Here is a 21,457-nt window from a genome sequence, read left to right as displayed (position 1 = left end):
TCTAAAGCAACCTGCCACTACAACTACATCCGTTTATTGTTTCAAAATAAAACCATTGCAGTTTTCTATTCGAGCGGATGTGTGAAGACAAAACCGTGATTAAATACCCACCCGTGTGAAGTGCTTTGGCTGTCTTCCACTGAAATGTGGTAAAAGTTTTACATTTACATCATAGACTACTTCTGTTTGAAGCCGAGCTAGCTTGATGACGCTTCTTGTGTGACACACACGGAAGTAAAGAACGTGAAAAAACAGAACGTTGATAAGCTGAGGCTAATGTCCAGTATGGTAAAGAGGAAATGCCACAACAAATGAGGGTCAAGTCATTAAAAAAACGGAGGGGGTAAAGAACTCTGAAAAAGTCGAGTCTATGGTGAAATGGCGTCTCCATATGTGTTTCCCCTGTCAGACACAAGGAGGCAGTAGTGCCCCTTGTTCTGATGCTTCTCCATTGTGAAGCCTGAGAGGAGTTTGACAAATGTCCTGTCTGCTCCTCATCCTCTACGGAGGTCAAACTGAACCAGAAGGTTGTGCTGATGACCCTCAAGGAAGAATCCATCAGTGGGCTTCCCGGAAGAAGATAACAGTGACCGCGTGTTTTTCCTTTTAACAAGACGCCAGTAGAGCTTTGTCAGCATTTTCTCCACAAACTTCAGCTTCAGGTCTCTCCTGGCCTGAGCCTGAACCAAGTCTCTAGATGGAGCTCTTGAACTTTGTCCACAGTTGCTGCAGTCTGCGGCAACACACACTCACAAAAGTAGTTCCAGAACGCGAGCATGAGAAGGCTTTACTTAGATGAATATTAGAAATGTTTCTTGAAATGTATTCTACAATTGAGAAGAAGGAACCCATCTTTCTTTAAGCTTTTGTGGATTAAGATAAAAAGATTCCAAAAGCCCTCACATGTATTAAATACTGGATCGTCTCCGAATGTTCTACTAACTGAATTTGCATCTTTTTATTGTCTATGCTAATAAAATAATATACTGGGGGGGAGGGGGGGCAGTCTACTAAGAAAGTTGTGTGGGCCAATGTTAACAAGAAGTTGCAGTAGTGAGCGAGGGGGGGCCTTAGTTGTCATGGTGATTTATTGTAAGTCCTTGGATTTTAATACAGGGGCGGGCCTTAAAACAAAACCTTTCCCACTGAGGAGACAGATGTTCACATGGAGTCCACTTGCATTGGGGCCAAATGGCGCAGCACGTCCTACAGGTGGCGCTGCGGTGCTGCTCAGCGTGTGTTGTGGGAAAGGTTGCGTCAGCCTGAACCCAGACGTTAACAAGCTAGCAGGGATAGGTCACTCTGGTGAATGATGGACAGGTGGTCCGGGGGCTGAGCGCCTGCGACCTCTGTAACCTTTTTAGCGACCTTTGACGACCTTCCCATTAGCGTCCACCTGCTTGGTGTTTGAGAAGGAAGCAAAACGTGTGTAGCTTGGGCAACCTTTTTGAGCGCAAAGGTCCGCTTCTCCGCCAGCAATATACAAAATGCTTGTCTGCGTCTTGCTGCTCGGGGTGGTGGGGGAGTCACATGACAAGCTTATTGAGCAACAAAACATTTCTTGTTTTATAAACACATACGTGAAGAACATCAAGCTTTTAATTTTTATTGTATGCGGTTGAAAAAGTTTTGGTACCACTTCAAACAAATGCAGCTTTTATCAGACTGGGTATTTTTAGCTCTGCAAAGTGGTCATCGCGCATTTCTGACAAGGAGCAGAAAGTCTGTCAGCTCCTTTTAAGCGATATCGTATCAACTAATGAGTGTGATGAGTTTAGAAGCTGCTAATAGCGCCGCTAATCTCTGCCCGCTTTCATCTACACACACGCACACACACACAGTTACTGTATCTAGTCGACTGAACAAGAAGTAAATATACTTTTCACCTTGTGTCAAAGTCACACAGAGGTCGCGTTGAGCGCTCACTTCCCGTCACATGACTGTACAGTGTCTCAATTTGGCGTACTTTTGCTCACATGGAGAAGTACAGTAAAAGGCAGTACACAGACATAACACTCAAAATGGTAACAGTGCAGCGGTGGACACTTACCACCTTCTGGGTTTCCGCTACACGATCAACGTCCATCACTAGGGTCACGGGGTATGCTGGAGCCTATCCCAGCTGTCTTGGGGCGAGAGGCGGGGTACACCCCGGACTGGTCGCCAGCCAATCACAAGGCACATATAGACAAACAACCACTGGCGTAAGGGGAGGGGCTAAATGGAGTTGTTGCAATTGACCATTAAAAAGAAGAAAAGAAATAGAAGAAGCGGATGAATACTGTGATGGTTATTTCTGGTAAGTGCACAGAGCGAGTATTGTAATTTGGGACAGCACAACACTGTCAGTTTTTTGTACTGCAGTACACAGTGTATGCAGTATACTCATTGAAGTGTACTGATAGTCGTATTTCATTTGAGACCAAGTCTTGGTCTTGGCTATTAATGTCAAAGTGAGACATCTGTAGCTTGTTGTGAATAGACTTCTATGAGTATGTTATGTCATGTTATACGTCTATCCATGCGGTGCACGTGTCTGTCATGGTGTCAGATGGCGAGCATAAGGAAAGAACCTCCTCAAAGGTGGCATCATCAGTCTCAGTGTGATTGACTGGTGAGGATGACGCTGATGAATACATGACACCTTCTGTCTGCACTGATCTCAGGTTCTCAGGCCTCCCCGACTCCCTGACACACTGATTTTCTCTTCCACCAAAGGAAGTAAACATTCATTTTACCTTATTACATCACTCAAGTTAGCTCAGCAGGTGTGAAAAAGATGTTTTTCTTCATTTGTGTCGCCGTTCCTGCTATGGCTCCTTCTGGAATAATAATGCTGCTGAAACATCATCAGCATCAACCCAAAACCCCAAAGATCATCATGACAAGAGGCCACGTTAGGCCCTGAAGAACAATCCAAAGTGTTTTACAAACATTTGCAGGGTTTCATTTAAATAAAAAATCTAAATTAAACCAATGAATAAATTCAAGATCATTGCAGATCATCAGACTAATTTAAATATTAGTCAATGACAACAGAACTGAACACAAAATGCAGTTTTTAAATGTTTTGCCAGAAATGATGATTCCAAGACCTTTGAGGAAATACTCTGTGGTCTGACGTGATCTGGCGAAAAAAGAAAGAGAACATCATACCAACAGTAAAATATGGTGGTGGTAGTGTGATGGTCTGGAGTTGTTTTGCTGCTTCAGGACCTGGAAGACTTGCTGTGATAAATGGAACCATGAATTCTGCCGTCTACCAAAAAATCCCGAAGGAGAATGTCTGTTGGTGACCTGAAGCTGAAACCAACTTGGGTTCTGCAGCAGGACAATGATCCAAAACACACCAGCAAGTCCACCTCTGAATGGCTGAAGAAAAACCAAATGAAGACTTTGGAGTGGCCTAGTCAAAGTCCTGACCTGAATCCTATTGAGATGCTGTGGCATGACCTTGAAAAGGTGCTTCAATGTGGCTGAATGACAACAATTCTGCAAAGATGAGTGGGACAAAATTCCTCCACAGCGCTGGAAGAGACTCATTGCAAGTTATCGCAAACGCTTGATTGCAGTTGTTGCTGCTAAGGGTGGCCCAACCGGGTATTAGCTTTAGGGGCAATCACTTTTTCACACAGGGTCATGTAAGTTTGGATTTTTTTCTCCCTTAATAATAAAAAGTTGCATTGAAAAACTGTATCGTGCGCCCAGTTGTGTTGGCATTGATGATCTGAAATATTTCAGTATGGCAAACATGCAATCAGGAAGGGGGCACACACATTTTCCCACCATTGTATCTATATGTATGTTAAGAAGGGAAACACGGTAGTTTTTACATGATGCACCTAAAGTGTCCAGTGGTTGAACATCAAAAAAGAGAGCGAGAGGAGGAGGGAGGAGTGAGCAAGAGGAGGAGGGAGGGCTGATGAAGAGAGAGAGCGTAGCAGCTGTGTGAGCTGTGTGTGTGTGAGAGTGTGTGTGTGAGTGTGTGTCGGACTCAGTAGAAGAAGACCGTTTGAGCCAAGCTGAGCGGCGACGTGACGGCATCGTGATGAAGATGAGGATGATGATCACGTGAAGTCACGCTGTCACAAAGAGTTCTACGGTGTTCCGCTTCTACTCGGGAACCACAAACATCCAATCATCACTTTTACCGGGATGCTGCTTCCGCACCGACGCTTCTAGACGGGCCAACATGTTCAGACGCGGTGAGTCCAACTCCACCGGTTCTGTTCTGTTCTCCGTGTGTGAGGGAGTTGTCATGGTTCCCTTTTTTAAAGTGAGCGATGAAATATTCATGAGCCGGTGTAAGAAAAAAAGCAAACAAAGTCTTAAAATAGGAAGCGATGCCGCATTGCTGCGGTTTGGACCTGAAGAACCACAGAGATGGAAAGGAAGGTCAAAGGTTAGCATGGTGGCCGTGTTTTACCTGTCAGCAACAGAACTAATCTAGACTGGACTCATAGGGGCTGCAGGGACCAACCAGAGAATCAGAACCGGGTCCAGTCTTTAGGTCCACACTCCAGACTTCCTTTGTTGTTCCTAAGAGGACAATCACAAAGTAGCGTAATTTTTATTATTTTTATTACTGAGATCCAATACATGAGAATTAGGCTATAGCTACTGTAAGAGAGATACATCATGATACGTATCTCTGTACATTAAGAAAGAAAAACACATTGATAGAAAAATATAATAGTTAATAGTTAGAATAGTTACAATTAATCAAAAGTTCAACTTTTAGTAAGCTGATATTATTGTGATACTGATTACGTGATGCAGCCTGCACCGGAATATGACAATATCTAAGGAAGTTAACAAGGACGTTAAACTATAGGATGTTAAAAATAGACTTTTTTCACCAGGTAAAATGCTCAACGGAAACAAAAAGCATTATTAGTCAGATTTATTATTACAAATATGTACGTATCTGTTCCTGGTTTTCAGGAAGCTCTCAAATTGACAGAAAATTCAAATATGACAATACAGTGATTCTGTGATACTGCTTGTACAGGAGTCGGGCAAAAAACATGCATGTGATGAAAGAAAAACACGAACACGAACTGAAACGGATGCTAACTGAATCAATTTTTACCGTAACAAATAATGTCCATCCAATTAACCCATTCCATAAAGCCAAGAATGTTTTTGTACTTTTACAATGATACAGTAGTTTTATATGCATAGAAATACATATAAATGATGAATGAAAGGAACGAATGAACACTTAAGGTTACTGTGGCAGCAAGATCAACACAGACACCACCTTCTTGTTTTGCCGTGAGTTCTTTCATTCAGTCGTGTTTCTCACCTCAACAGCCCAAAATGGAGCTAAAGAAAGTTGCAAGGTGGTGTCTCGCTGCCACGTGGTGTCTTTGAGGACAGTGATGTCTTCAATGGTCATTTATCCCTTTCATTCGCAATGCATATGCATCTGGAATTGTTTCTCTATGTAAAACTATAAAAACGTGTTTTGTGTGAACATTGTTTAAGAGTCAACCGCTGATGACATCGTAGATGTGCAACACAGCTGACTTTCGGTTACGGTTGCCATTTTGTTAGCAAGCTAATGAGGTCGTTTGTGCGCCATATTGTATGCTAACCGGAAAATGTATGCAAACCGAGGCAACATTTTTGACTTTAACCGAAAAAACGCTAACAAACGGCGGACACTAAGCAAGGTTCTACTGTAATTTAATACAAAATACACTTTTTTGTAGTGAAATTAAATATCAGGTATTTGTTATCCCTGTATGTTTAATGTTTAAACGTCTAAATTGGTGGAAATCTTATGTTTGACGGCATATTTACACCATTACCAGTTTCATGTTGCTTTTACTCATACTTCCTTTTTTCCAGGTTGTTAGTACTTGCGTATTAAGACAAGGTAAAACCGCTAACCAAATTCAAAAATAGGCAATAACTCATTGGTTGTTGTACTTCATGTTTGTGTATTACCACACCACCACACCACCACACCATATGTAATATGTTTGTGTATGTTTTGTCCCACTCACATGACGTTGGTACCCACTTCCTTCCCGGTAATTCCCAGTTCAGTTTCGACCCATGTAAACAAAATCAAACCACAAGTAGGAAATACTTGAAACAGTCCTTCTAGAACCGTCCAAGGTGCCGCAAAGTCCAACAACACGTCCGCACACATCGTCATCGCTTAGCTCACCCGGCGGGTCGAGTCGGGTCAAAGGCGGGCGGCACCAAATGGACCTGACAAGAAGTGATTAGTGCTGTCACTTCAGGAGGAGGAAGAAGAGGAGGAAGAGTAGTGGCCGGAGGGATCTTTCATCTTAATCCTCCTCATGGTTCTGATGCTTAGCCGCCCCGTGGTTCTGGTTCTGTTTGGACGACACAAGCAGGAGGACAAAAAGTGTTTGTTGTTGCTGGCGTCAGGCGGCTTGGCTCGGGACCAGCCGGGTTTGGACGGCTGCCTCAGTTTTGTCTTCTCGGGGTTTTATCTCGCTCAGCGCCAACACTCCTCAGCCTTTTGTGGACTTTTTCTTTGGATTTTTAAAAACCATCAGCAGCCTTCAATGCTTTGTGTCCTCACAGAAGCCAGTCCAAAGTCCGGTGTGGCCAAGAACACAACCTGAACAGAACTCAGACGACATGAGCTGACGTGAAAGCAAGTGTTAGCAGTCTTTTAATTAATCAGGTCTTAATTTAGCCGTGAACGCTGAGGCTAAAAATAGACTCTGACTCACGGCAGGAAGTGATCCAAATTATGAAAATGATGAAGTACGCCACGTTAGAGGAAGTCATGTTTGTTTGCTGTGTCTCATTGCGAAAAGGGTCTTCAAATGGTGGCACGGGGGCCATTCTGGATATTGTAAAAAATAAAATAGATGATGAATGAGATATATTATTAGATGTGACATCCCCTGTATGTTAGCATAGCATACATTGGGTTGGTGTTAGCATCTTTACAAAATGTATCATTGGAGCACACACCGTGTGTGTGTCTTACATAATCAGAACGACATCCTTTTACTGGGTCCAGTCGAGTTTTGAAGAAAATCTGCAGAAAGTTTTCAACATGAAAGGCAAAGTTAGGTAACGGGTGTTTGATATAAATCATAGCAACAAACATGGATATTATTTGAGAATGCAGCCGAGTGTGGGGAGGCTTTGGCCTAATTCTTGACGACAAGCGTTAGCGTACAGAAAGATGACATTAATCTTCTTAAAGTGTCAACACGCATCATCAACACGCGTGTACTGGAACTGGAGACGACCGCAGCTTGTGACTCAGCCAGACTTCGGCTCAGCGAGCTGCTCGTTAACAAGGTCATGTTGTGTACTTGGCTGTGTAGACGTCGTCATGGATTTAGTACGTATGTGGCAGCAACCAGCAGAGGGTGCCGTTAAAGTCCGGCCCTGCTAGTCTGCCGCCTAAAGGGGCTGCTGTAAAAATCCCAGCAAGTAAAATATGGACGTTTGGTGGTATTTGTATTACTAAATAATGCATTTGCAACACAACAGAACGGTGTCGGGTTCTCCAGGTTGGTCCAGTTAGCCCAATGTTTGCCCTTTGATGACATAACCAACAAGAGAATACTTCTCAATAAGTATACTACGTACATACGACGCAAATACTGACAGTGCAGTGCCACCCCAGCATCAGGGTACTGACGTTGCGATGTAGCGGCGAACCCAACTTTATCGGAGTTGATAATGTCGGCTTTGAACATACAGCCATATGTGTCGGATCCTGAATCCGATCCGGAAGTACAGACCGGACAGTCCCAGGTTTTTCAGGAAAAGAGGTTACTTCAAGACATCTCTTAATGCTAAGTAGTTTTAGCAATTTAGTGTTTTTTATAGCATCAGTAACGTCTAATGTGTTTTGCGGGACTACCAGTGTTTAAAAAACTGATTGGCTATTAGCAACCCCGACACGAATGAATTGTGACTCTTTCAAACGACCACATGTTGTAAAGTAGTCGGACGTCCGCAAGTTTGTGGGCTAGTCCAGCTGCACACTGGCTCATGTTCACAGTGTGAAATTCCATTTGCTGGTCGGGAATCAGGAACTCCAACCCCTTGTGCCTGATGGTGGCGTCTTTGGGAATTGTAAACAAATGTGGCTTTCCCGTACGAGCCACTACTACCAGTGTAAACACAGAAGCAGAGCTCGGGGGAGGGCAGAGACCTGGCTGCCAACCACGCCTATATAAGGACATCCGCTCCTCTGTGACATCACAAAGGGGCAGTTTTACCACGCCTCCTGAAACCGAGCGTTGTGAGCCATTCCATACTTCTTTCAGGGCTCATTTCCAAATGCGTAAACCTCATTATCTGAAACTTTGGCATCATTTAACACGAGAATACAACATTCTAACTACATTTATAGGTCAGAAAAGTAGAAAAAGCATAATAAGTCCCCTAAGATTTAATTGTGTAAAAAAACATGACTTTTTAAACAATAACAATGTTGTTAGCCAGCATGCTAACTATGTCAGAACAAGGATTTCTGTCCTAAGACGCTTTTGACTTTAATGAAGGACCTGAGGGTTGGCAAAAGTTGCATGAAAAGCTCCTTCATAGTTCAGCTAACTTGCAGTGTGAGGTCACGTGGCGTGGTGGAAGACAAAGAACGTTTTCAAAGGACATTTGTGAGGAGGAGTCGAACACCTTCGCCCACTGACACGCTGAATGATGATGTTCCAAACACATTCAACCTTCCATCCTCCTCGTCCTCCGTGAAATGCAACCCCCACCTGCCCGCCATCTTTCCATCTGCCTCCTCACGTTGTCCTCACCTCGCCCCCACCCAACTCCACACCTTCCATGGAGTCACATGTCATCCCGACGATGCAACGAGGATTGTTGAATGTGTTGTAACGTCATTATGACTTCTCATTGTACTTAATGAGACACAGAGAGCAGCCGGCACTCAACTTCCTCGCTAATTACGTCTCACATCAACATCTACTCGTCATCTACTCAACATCTCCTCAACACACAGGCTAACATCTTGTCCTGAAATGACACTGAGAGGAAAGTGCAAATCGGAAATTGAAAGTTGCAGCTTGGTTGCACATGACCGCCCGTGTTCATCACATCAAAGCTCATACACACACACACACACACACACACACACACACACACACACACACACACTATAACAGCCCGCATGCAATGTAAACACATATTTGGCTTTTGCTAACATAAACAAGTCTTGCAAGATGCTGAGCAAGCTGCCCCAATAGTTTGACCCACCCTTGTAGTTCGAAAAATAACATAATACAGGTATGTAAATTATGATAATATAAACTACAAAATACGAATAAAAATGAAATGAAAAATGAAAAAAAATGAAAAAATCCTTTCTAAGTTGCAAATTGAAAAGTGTGGAAAAAGTTGTACTTCAATGAGATTTGATCACGTTCATGATAAAATCTGCAACTTGATCAGACAAAAAGTCAAACTCTCTGCGTTCGTGGTTCTTGAACGCAGTTGGTTCGTACACATGAAAAACAGTGATTATTGCAAGCGATAAAAAGATATCTGAATACAACACAATTAAATACATGTATTTAATTACATACAGACTTGTGTCTCCGTTGGAATAGGTGTGTATGCTATGTCAGTTGGTTCTTCTGTTGCAGGCATGTGTTTGGCCAGCTATGTGGGGCGGGTTGAGCATGACCTGTGAACCAGGAAGTGCGGGAATCAATGTGTGTGTGCTGTGCTCTGGTGGTAAAAGTGTGAAAAATAAAGTTGACTGGAAGCAGCCGTTCGCCGTGTTCTTTTTTGGTATTGAAATCCTTAAGCAAAGATTGATTTAAGCTGCTCGACATTGTTGCCCACTTTTAATGCAGTTCGGCGCAGGATCGGATATATCGACAGTTCGGTTATATCGATATTTTTTCCGACTCCCGACAATATCGATATAACGAGACTTTACTGTAAATGAATGACATGAATCCAAAAGAAGCCATTTTGGATGTGTTGAAATGCACCCTATAGTGGTTTCTACTGTTGAGCTTGAGGAGAACTCATCAAAGGATTATGACTGGATGACTGCTGCTGATATGATTTAGGATTGTTGTCTACTGAGTGGCATTCTACCTTGTTGCCTGGGACACTCGCAGTGAGAAGGGTTAATGCGATGCTGCAAAATGAGAGTGCTCACACACACACACACACACACACACACACACAGAGTGGTGGTGGTGGTAGGTGTGAGTGATCCTCCAACGTGAGAAGCAAAAAAATACCCTCCAGCAGCAAGTTTTCTTGAACGTACCGCATGGTCTAGATCGACGTCTCTTTGTGAGGTAGCACGCCGGGTCGACCTTCACTCCCTCCACTTGGCCCCGCCCCATCAGCTCCCAGGTGATCCAGCTGCTAATTAGCACTACTTGGGAGCTCCTCAACACGGGACACACCTCCACTTTGTTTACATACCCATCGTGACCTCGTTCGAGGTCAACAACAACCTTTTTTGTCCACAAAGACCCGTTGAGCCAATCGGAAGAAAGTACTAAGTGGAAAACAACAATGGCGAACGAGAGGAAACCAAACATGGAGAAGACTTACCCCTCAATATGTCTCTGTGTCTAATATTCTGACCACCTCAAACACACACACGCTCACACACAGATGCTTGAATGCAGTTAGCTTAGCTTAAAGCGCTCACATCATTTGCATGTTTAAATGAAATAGAATGTGTGACTTTCAAATGAAGAGCTGGAGGCTAAAATCAATACAGTGGAGGTTGTGTGTGAGTGTGTGTGTTGCCATGGCAACTGTGCTTTGGAGGAAAGTTCCAGAAAGTCTGTGCAACAAAGTGTTCCGTGATGCGTTCGTGGGCCACATTTGAGGGTTCCACGTGAGGAGGGTGTTGTGATGAAGAAGCAGGAGCCTCCCGAGACTTGTTAGCTAACATGTTAGCTTAGCAACATGCAACGCCTCATTAGACTCGATAAAGGTACTTGGGTTTGAACCCCACGAGGAAAGATCCCGTGACTCAGCATGAGGACCTCATCGTCTCCTCCGGGAGCCGCTAGACAACCCTCACACAACCACGGAGGCCACCTCGTTGTCCATGAAGCTACAAAGTGGAGCACATGATGTTGTTATACAAGCGCTTTGTTTTGCGTCCTTGAAGAGACGCGCTCGCCAGTGCTTATTGTTTGCCGTCGCGCTGCATCTCACAATAAAGCGTCACGGAGTAAAGAAGCGTGAAATGTATTCCCCACGCAAATTGTCTGTATGATTTATAATGATATTATTGCTATTAATGTGGCTGGCTCCTGCTCAGCGCTTGAAAACGTCTGCACGTGTTGGCGTGCATCTTAGCGTCACTTACTGTCTGCTCGCTGGTGAGCGACATCAAGCGACGTGACGTTTGCTTTTTTTCTTCTTACATTCTTAAATCCCTCAGCTCGCACTCCCACATGGCCGCCACAACAAAACAAGACGCAAATGTTTCCAACCAGTAGGCCGACATTCATAGATTAGGGAACAACGGCACTGCCTGTTGTTCACTGCGTGACAGGGAATGCATCACGCAGTGTTGTTTACGCCGTCTGCAGTGTGACAATGAATGCATCATACACTGTCATTTACAGTGTTTTCTGTATGGCAGTGAAGGCTCACACAGCGTTGTTTACAGTGTGTGTAGTGTGACATTGAATGCAACACACGACAATGTTGTTTAGTATTTGTAGTATGCCATACTGTGAATCCTTCACACTCTTGTTTAGTGTTTGGTGTGTATGGTGTTGTTTACAGAGTGGCAGTGAAGGCTTCACAAAATGTCCTTTATACTGTCGGCAGTGTGACAATGAATGCGTCACACGCTGTGTGGCAGTGAAGGCATCACACAATGCTGTTTACTGTGTGTGTCGTGTGACAGTGAATGCAACACACACGACAATGTTGTTGTAGTATTTGTAGTATGACAGCGAAGGCATCACACAATATTATTTAGAATGTGTGTAGTGTGACAGCGAATGCAACACACACCAATGTTGTTTAGTATTTGTAGTATGAGTGAATGCTTCACACTGTTGTGTAGTGTTGGTGTGTGACAGTGAAGGCAACATAGTGTGTTTTTATAGTGTTGTTTACACTGTTTGCTGCGTGGCTGTGAAGGCACCACACAGTGTCATTTTCACTGTTTGCAGTGTGACAATGAATGCATCACACACTGTCATTTACAGTGTTTGCTGTGAAGGCAGTGAAGGCATCAGACAATATTGTTTACTGTGTGTGTAGTGTGATAGTGAATGCAACACACGACAATGTTGTTTAGTATTTATAATATGACAATGAATGCTTCACACTGTTGTTTACTGTTTGGTGTGTGACAGTGAAGGCAGCATGGTGTGTCTTTTACGCTGTCTGCAGTGTGACAATGAATGCATCACACACTGTCATTTGCAGTTTTTGCTGTGTGGTAGTGAAGGCATCACACAATATTGTTTACAGTGCGTGTAGTGTGACATTGAATGCAACACACGACAATGTTGTTGTAGTATTTGTTGTATGACAGAAGGGGAAGGTAGCATGGTGTGTCTTTACAGCGTTGTTTACACCGTTTGCTGTGTGGTAGTGAACGCATCACACCGTGTCGTTTACACAGTTTGCAGTGTGACAATGAATGCATCACACACTGTCATTTACAGTGTTTGCTGTGTGGTAGTGAACGCATCACACCGTGTCGTTTACACAGTTTGCAGTGTGACAATGAATGCATCACACACTGTCATTTACAGTGTTTGCTGTGTGCCAGTGAACGCATCACACCGTGTCGTTTACACCGTTTGCAGTGTGACAATGAATGCATCACACACTGTCATTTACAGTGTTTGCTGTGTGCCAGTGAACGCATCACACCGTGTCGTTTACACCGTTTGCAGTGTGACAATGAATGCATCACACACTGTCATTTACAGTGTTTGCTGTGTGGCAGTGAAGGCATCACACAATAATGTTAACAGGTTGCGGTATTGTGACAGTTAATGCAACACAGGCTGTTGTTTAAAGTGTGACAGTGAATGCATCACGCGACAGTGTTGTTTAGTATTTGTTGAATAAGTGAATACCTCACACTGTTGTTTACAGGGTTTGCTGTGTGACAGTGAAGGCAGCACAGAGTGTGACAGAAAAGGAACCCCGGTGTGTTGTTTACAGTCCAACTGTGAGTGCATCACGCAGTGTTGTTTACCGTGTGACTGTGAATGCACCACCCTGATGTTTACAGTTTTTGCAATGTGACAGCGAAGGCAACACAGTGTGTTTACCGAGTGATCATCAAGGCAGCGTTTCAGCAGCACAGTGAACGCAGCAGGTCGTTTGTTTGCTGAAAGGCTGAGACGTTTTAAAAAGGAAGTAGATTATTATGATCATTTCTAGCTATTCCAGCAACCAATGAGAGCTTGGATTCAAGGTAGTTGGCCCTCAAATGTTAATTCTTGGTCTTAGCAAGACATTTTGGACATTTGCATCCATGCTTCCACCTTTGTGAAAACACTTTGGGGTACTTTTCTGTCCCCTGTGCACAAAGCATGGTCCATAAAGGCATGCTTGGAATTTGGCGTGGAGGAACACGAGCTGTTTACATGACAGACAGTTTGTCATCACATCATCACATACGGAGTGATATTTAACTCAGTTTGGGCGGTGACGCGAGGGTCAGCGCTGCAGTGGAGACCTAATTACCTCAGCTGTCAGTCAACAAGCAGCCACACACACACACACACACACACACTTCCACTTGAGTAGCCAATGAAGGTAGCAGCAGAACAGCTGAGTGGACTTTTAATGTGCTGAGATGTTTGTGTGCTTCTAAGTTCGAAGTACGCCAGTGAACGCAGCACACACAGTGTTTGTCGTGTGTCATTGAAGGCCGCGTGGAGTGCCTGTGAGGGAGTCCAGCATTGAGCTGAGCAGGGCGGGGGGGCTCAAAGATGAGTGGCGAGCACATGAGTGCTTGACACTCTCCCGCACCACCATGAGCCCAGCAAAGCGACGCGGCGGGAGGCGTGTGCCGCAACACAGCAGGAAGTCTAAACAAGATGGCGTCGCAGCAGTGTGCATCCTGGCAGCAAAGGCGGCTTTAATGATGACGAGCGTTACTTATGAAAGAGACAACCTGGCAGCTTAACCACGACACTGTGACACTCGCGTAGACGGACTTTTTTTGCATCCAGAATGCAAAGCAGGCTCAGGCGAAGAAGACCATGGAGAAAAGAAGTTTAGTCATTAATTATTGATTTCCTGTGAGTGCTGTCTGCCTCCATCTTTACTCTCTGACTTGCACTCAGCTGTCGCTAGGCAGAAAACACACACTTGGAAAGTACACGAAGCTAGACTACATTTCATCACATTTAAATGGGTCTTTGGTTCTGTGCTCCATGTTGAGCGTATAAATAAAGTTTCATTCATTTCATTCTATTCTATTTTGACATGAGAAATTCATTTTACACCTATTTTGGTCCATCCATCCATTTTCTTCCACTTATCCGGGTTTGGGTCACGGGGGCAGCAGTTTCAGTAAGGAAGTCCAGACTTCCTGGTCTCCAACCACCCCTTCTAGGTCCACCAAGAGGACACTAAAGCGTTCCCTGGCCAGCAGTGAGCTATAATCCCTCCAGTGTGTCCTTGGTCTGCCCTGGACCCTCCTCCTGGCTGGGCATACCCGGAACACCTCGCCAGGGAGGCATCCAGCCACCTCAACCGGCTGCTCTCCATGTAGAGAACCAGTGGCTCTACTCTGAACTCCTACCGCATGATCGAGTTCCTCAGCTCTATTAGGGTGAGTCCAGCCATCCAAAACTCATTTGGGCCGCTTGTATTGGCCATCTTGTTCTTAGTTGACCAAAGCTCATGACCACAAGCCTTCTGGCTCAGCTGTCCCATACTGCGACTGCATCACCTCAGATGCTGCGTCAAACCGCCTGCCAATCTCACGCTCCAGCCTTCCCTCAGTTGTGAACCCTGAACTTCTCAACCTGGGGAAAAGACCTCACTCCCAACCAATCCACCCTTTTCCGACCGAGAACCATGGCCTCAGATTCCAAAAGATTCCAGTAAACACTGAACGTCACAATCGGAGGCCATCAGGACCACATCATCTACAATTAGGAGAGGCACTCAAACTGGAGCCCCTCAATGCCAAAATGACTGACAGACTCTGAAAGGGACACGGTCAAATGTTCTTTCTAAGTCCACCAAGCACATGTGGACGAACTGGGAAAACGTAAATGCACCCTTGCAAGTCTGTAGATCTGGTCCAGTACTGACCATGATGAAACCCATAATGCACCTCCTGAAGCTGAGGTTCAACTAATGGTCGTACCCTTCTCTCCAGCATTCCGGAATGGACTTTCCCTGTCAGGCTGAGGAGTGTGATGTCCCTGTAGTTGGAACACATCCTCTTGAAAAGGAGGACCACCACTCTGGTCTGCCAGAGCCTTGAGGTATTCAGGGCGAAACTTGTCCACCCCCACAGCTTTGCCACTGACCATTTCTTTGACTACCTCAGATACCTCAGATACCTCAGATACCTCAGATACCTCAGTTACGGTGATGGACATGTCCATCAGACTCTGTCACATGTCAGACCCTGCTTCCTCTACAGAAGGTATGTCGGAGGGATGCTGGAAACGGTATCGACCAAGCACTGCTTCCCCTTTCTGACACGTCGGATGCTTTGCCAGAACCTCTGTGAAGCTGACCAAAAATCCTGCTCATGGCCTCATCTAACTCCTCCCACAGCTGCGTTTTAGTGTCAACCACCACCTGCCAGTACCTGTCACAATCCATCCAGAAGATTGGCTTGAGCAATATGGCCGAGTTGAACACTCGATCAGGACGATCAGGAGACTCTGCCAAACATTCCCAGCACACCCTCACTATACGTTTGGGCCTGCCAGGTTGGTCTGGCATCGAACCCAAATTATCAGGTGGTGATCAGTTGACAGCTCAGCCCCTCCTCGCTCGTGTGTCCAAAACATTTATTTGTTTCTACTTTTGTTCTCGTGCTACAAGTGTGTGTGTGTGTGTGTGTGTGTGTGTGTTATAAACACTTCGTCAAATGTTTGTTTTCTTTAATCTAGCTGACTTCAAAGGACCACATGAGGAGGCTGGAGGCTTCTGGCATATGGAGACTAATTGAAGCACGCACACACATTTACACACACACACACACACACACACACACAGATTGAGGTGAATGTTGTGTTAGTGTGAGCGAGAAGGAAAAGTGGGTTGATGGAGGGTGTAAATTGGTGGAGGAGGGCCTGGCATGCACTTTACCGCTGCGCAATGACATACTTCAGCACCAAACAATAGCAAGAGTGTGTGTGTGTGTGTGTGTGTGTGTGTGTACTTGTGGACCTGCTCCAATGGTTAGCAAAGTGAAGCACAAACACACAAACATATTTATCAAGAGTTTTGGTGACAACTAAAAAAGTATGGATTGTTGGGGTGGTGAACAATGACAAACGGCACTGCTGGTTGCCTCCAAACCAGCAGGGGGCAGCATAAATAGGCGCTCCTTTATACAAACTAGTATTTGTGCAGCATTGGCGTGCACAAAGGCCTCAGGTGATGGGGGCACCGCCCCCCATGCTTCGTCTAGCTAACATTTCATGGACAACAAAGAAGACGAAGATCTTTGGATGAAAAAAAAAAATCAAGGAAAGCATCTCACCTGGAGTTTAACATCTTTGGCAGGCTTTACTACACTGGAAGCCAAGACGGCAACGTCACAGCATGTCATGGAGTCATGCCCCCTAGTGGCATCACTAGCCCCTAGCCCCTAGCCCCTAGCCCCTAGCCCCTAGCCCCTAGCCCCTAGCCCCTAGTGCTATGATCTTCCAGTGACGCTGTCATGGAGAAACCTGGAATGCTTCCCAACAATGGAAGCCCCCCCCACACCCCCACCCCAATCTCGAATCAAAAACGGTACGGTGGTGTTGTGTTACAGCTGTTGCTGTAAGCTGCATGACCAGTGTGTGTGTGTGTGTGTGTGTGTGTGTGTGTGTGTGTGTGTGTGTGTGTGTGTGTGTGTGTGTGTGTGTGAAGCTGTGTGTGTGAGTGTAATTCCAAGTAGATGAGTGTTAAGATAAGCCCCTCCCTTCAAATGACCCCATGACTGCATACACCCGAACTAGCATGCACATAGACTACCATAGCGACCAATATACTATATATACTATACTATACTATACTATACTATACTATACTATACTATACTATACTATACTATACTATACTATACTATATTTTTCTGACCCAGGAATGTCGTTACAATGTTGTATTCTCGTGTTAAATGATGCCAAAGCGTCAGATAATAATAATCCCTGATGGGATTTGGATGGCTCTGTTCGGTGGTTATGGACATTGACACAGTCCTATGTATCTGGAAGTCCTCGGGAGCGCTTGGGGAGTGTGACCAATCCCAGTGGAGTCGGCCTACCCAGAGGAAGATCGGGGATGGACTGTTTGGGTCGGAAGCAGGAAGTACATGTCTTTCTGTGCGGGTTATTGTGTGTATCTGCTCTATAGGAGTCCTGTTGTTGGTTGGAACTGCGTTGCCATGGTGACAATACTGCTGACCAGTGTGTGTGTGTTCACGCACACTTGTTTGATGATTTGGCCACGCCCCCTCACAGCCACCTCTAGCGTTGACAGTGTTTGCATATGACGGCAAAATTAGTGTCAGGCATGCTGCACACAAGCTCTAGTAATTACACACACACACACACACACACACACACACACACACACACTGTTGTTTTCTCACCCACTTCACCATTTTTCATGTTTTTAGAGCCCTCTCTTGCCTCCTCCGTGCCAGGATGACTGACAGGTGACGCTTGTCTATGTATGTGTGTATCATCCTGTTGGCATTTCAAAGTAAAATCATCATCTCAGGGCTTTTAATTTGTAATGAGATAAGAAAATCCAGCCTACTTGTAAAAATATTAAACTTGTGTTTCTGAATTAGCGTTTCGACATGTTGGTCACATGACTGACATGTACTAGCAGAGTGCACAGTAACAACACCGTGACACAACACAGCGACACATTAGAGCACACAATGTCATACCGGCGCTGTGTGACCTTTGAGAACACACAACACATTGCCTGACATCTGTGCATCACATCTGGACCGTCACATGCGATCGCCCACACACACACCCACTCACACCCACACACACCCACACTGACCTCTATTTTGTGTGTTTGTCTCATGGAGGAAGGTTAAATGTGGTCTCTTGTAAACAACATCGATTTCCCAACACCTTCAGAGGAGAAACAAAGCACTTAACATTCACTGCAATGTGTGTGTGTGTGTGTGTGTGTGTGTGATAGAAGATACTGACCAGCCTGCTGTCCTTCCTCAGGTTCTGCAGGGCTGGAGCTTCTGCTGGTGCTGTGCGGTCTGGACGTGTCACTGCCGTGCCCCCGCCACTGCATTTGCTACACGTCGCCCACCACCGTGTCCTGCCAGGCACACAACTTCCACGCCGTGCCCGAGGGCATCCCAGCCCAGAGTGAACGCGTCTTCCTGCAGAACAACAAGATCCAGCGGCTGCTCCGCGGACACTTCTCGCCCAGCACGGCCATGCTGTGGCTCTACTCCAACAACATCTCCTACATTCAGCCGTCCACCTTCCACGGATTCCGCCGTCTGGAGGAGCTGGACCTCGGAGACAACCGCCACCTGAGGGCCATCGCTGCCGACACCTTCCAGGGCCTGGGCCGCCTCCAAGCCCTGCACCTGTACCACTGCGGCCTGCTCAGCCTGCCCCCCGCCATCTTTGCAGGCCTCCACAACCTGCAGTACCTCTACCTGCAGGTACACATGCACCTCAAACACTTGCTCGCTTACTCCTTACTCCTGTCCTCCTACACCTCCTGGTGTCCTGGTAACCTTAGCTTAGGTTTGCATATTAATGGTTGGAAATCGATTTTAACCTGCCAGGTCACCATTTGTTGATATTGTAACTGACCACCTTCCCGACTGATCAGAGTCTATTTCTGGTTCCTCGCAGGACAACCAGTTGGAGTTCCTGGAGGACGACCTGTTCATCGACCTCCTGAACCTCAGCCATCTCTTCCTACACGGTAACAAACTGTGGAGCCTCCACCAGAACACCTTCCGGGGTCTGGGTGCTTTGGACCGCCTGCTCCTGCACCAAAACCGCATCCAGTGGGTGGACCAGCAGGCCTTCCATGACCTACGGCGCCTCACCACCTTGTACCTGTTCAACAACTCACTGACGGAGCTGCCTGGGGCGAGCCTGGCTCTTCTGCCGGCCCTGGAGTACCTTCGCCTTAACGACAACCCGTGGCAATGCGACTGCCGGGCCTTGTCACTTTTGGACTGGCTGCGGAGCTTCCGAGGCTCCACCTCCTCAGTGGCGTGCGTGTCACCTCCAGAAATGGTGGGTAGAGACCTGAAGTTGCTGAGGAAAGAGGAGCTTCCCGCGTGCTCGCTGGGGGAGGGTGACGCCCCTGCCGGGGAGATGGAGCACGGCGAGTCATTGAACCATCTCAATCGTCAGCGGAGTCGCCACAACCACCACCAACAACCTTACCTGCTTCACGGTGACCAACACCACCTGCCCTCGCCCTCCCCCCTGCCGCGACCACCCAAGGGTGGACGCAGGAACTGCACCCGACGGGGGCGCAAGGCCAAAGGGGGGCAGAATGAGGTGCAGGTACTTCGCGAGGGGAAGGACAAAGACTCTCTGGGGGGGAAACATGACGTGTCTACGGCCACCAGGAGGAAGAACAAGTGCATGCCAAGGACTTCAGTGGGGCCGCCCAGTGGGGTCCAGAGAGCCACTAATACTGCCGTGACTCATACTTCACGGACTCTTTTATGTTTAGCATTAGCATCACTGCTAACGCTGCACTGACATAGGGCATGGGACACTTGGACTCCAAGGTGACTGTTTGGACCTTTTATGGAGCCAAAAGGTACTGAAGTGTCAGGGGTACCATCAAAAACCTTTGAGGGACCACCCCAGCGACAAGACCTGGAAATCTAAATAAGCTGTATGACGAATATTCACGAGTACAGCTGCAATATTCCAGTCGTGGTCCAAATGTCTCAGTCTATCTTGATGATGTCCAAACCTGACATCACAGTTGAGAGCCAATGAGAAACCACTAAAGCCATGTGAGCAGAAAGATGCAACACAGCAAGAGTGCCTAACTCTTTATGAGTCTTTGGAGGGGATCTTCATCCTGTCTCCATTATCAGCATAAGAAGCTCCAAGGAGAACCTGAAGCCTGAGGACACCGGGCTCCAAACTTGAAGCAATGAAGATTTGCCAAAAGCCCAATCAAAGCACCGCTTGGTCCATAGGTCCAGGTCTACGGTCTCGGTTGTGGGCAATCGGCTGTCCACCAAAGAAGGACCTGATGAAGCATCAGCACCAACAATAGTGAAGAACCTGGATCCTGACGAGGCTGTATTAGAAGAAAGCACATCATGCAGTCTTTGTGACTCTTATCAACACGACAACAACAAACCCAACCAAGCTGCTTCACAGCCTTCCTGAACCCCCCGATCCTCCTAAAAAGAGTCCAGTCTAATCCAACATGGGCCATGCAGGGCTTTGACATTCCTCCACTGGGGGGCAGCAGAGCAGGCTAGCTTAACGAGCCAAATGCTAAGAGACGCCGCCAAAGCTAGCCTCAGCTACAGTCATGCTAACGAAAGCACAACAGACGACGACTTTGACATTTTTGTGTCCATCTTCATAAATGTTGGCGTCAAGGTCACTCTGACCTCTAGTGGTGACCTCTGAAGTGTCTAACCCGAACCCTGTCAGGAGCAAAAAAAACTAAATAGTGACTTTTGTTGTTTGCCCCGTGTTTTATGAAATGTTTATTTTCAAACAATTCTTTGGATGATTTATTACACCGGTCACATCCTTCTATCCTAGGGGTGAGCAAACTGTGGCCCGCGGGTCACATCGGGTCTACTGCAGGTACTTACTGCACCGTGTGAGAATATGAATAAAATGTCCAAGCACAACAACCATGCCAAAACTCCACCCATATTTTCCCTCCGCAAGGCATGCTGGGTAACTTGTGCAATTGATGTAAGAAATGTTGAGCAGGTGAGCCAACAATCATGTTGATGTTGCGGCTTGGCTACCCAGCATGCCCTGTGGGCACTTGTAAACATTTTAAGTTACGTGTAATGTTTAGCCCCCACATAGTAGTACTTGATTTACTGTGCATGAGTTGTTTTGTTGCACCGTGAGAAAGTATGGTTTTTCTATACCACCTATATATATAGACGCTCCTTAGGCAAACGTGGCCCGCCAGTCAAACAGTTTGCCCACCCCTGTTCTATACTTTCCTTTTTTACTTCCTGCCTCATCTCCTCTGGTGGTGTGTGTCTGCAGAACAACACACAGGTTGTTTATAAAGAACATTAAAGTGTCCTCAAATGGCT

General features: G+C 46.0%; 1 protein-coding gene and 1 long non-coding RNA gene across 3 annotated transcripts; one reads left to right on the top strand and one right to left on the bottom strand.

Annotated features, from left to right (window-relative positions):
• Positions 1-3,114: 3,114 nt before the first annotated feature.
• Positions 3,115-20,553, bottom strand: LOC131137806 (uncharacterized). Of its 2 annotated transcripts, XR_013625238.1 has the most exons (5): positions 18,363-20,553; positions 18,208-18,281; positions 6,015-6,353; positions 4,481-4,539; positions 3,115-4,367 (listed from the first exon to the last, which is right to left on the bottom strand). It is a non-coding gene; the product is annotated as an uncharacterized LOC131137806 (long non-coding RNA). The 2 variants fall into 2 exon arrangements; XR_009131978.2 differs by lacking the exons at positions 3,115-4,367; positions 4,481-4,539 and having other exon boundaries at positions 5,060-6,353.
• Positions 3,940-21,457, top strand: rtn4rl1a (reticulon 4 receptor-like 1a). Its single transcript, XM_058086124.2, has 3 exons — positions 3,940-4,205; positions 18,384-18,838; positions 19,035-21,457. The coding sequence occupies exons 1-3, from the start codon at positions 4,193-4,195 to the stop codon at positions 19,902-19,904; spliced, it is 1,338 nt and encodes a 445-aa protein (XP_057942107.2). The 5' UTR covers positions 3,940-4,192; the 3' UTR covers positions 19,905-21,457.

This window comes from Doryrhamphus excisus, linkage group LG21 (assembly GCF_037039965.1).
Source record: "Doryrhamphus excisus strain RoL-2023G ecotype Guam linkage group LG21, RoL_Dexc_Guam_v1.1, whole genome shotgun sequence".
Classification (NCBI taxonomy): domain Eukaryota; kingdom Metazoa; phylum Chordata; class Actinopteri; order Syngnathiformes; family Syngnathidae; genus Doryrhamphus; species Doryrhamphus excisus.
The sequence above is the reverse complement of the archived record's forward strand: the minus strand, read 5'-3'. Positions and strand labels throughout refer to the sequence as shown.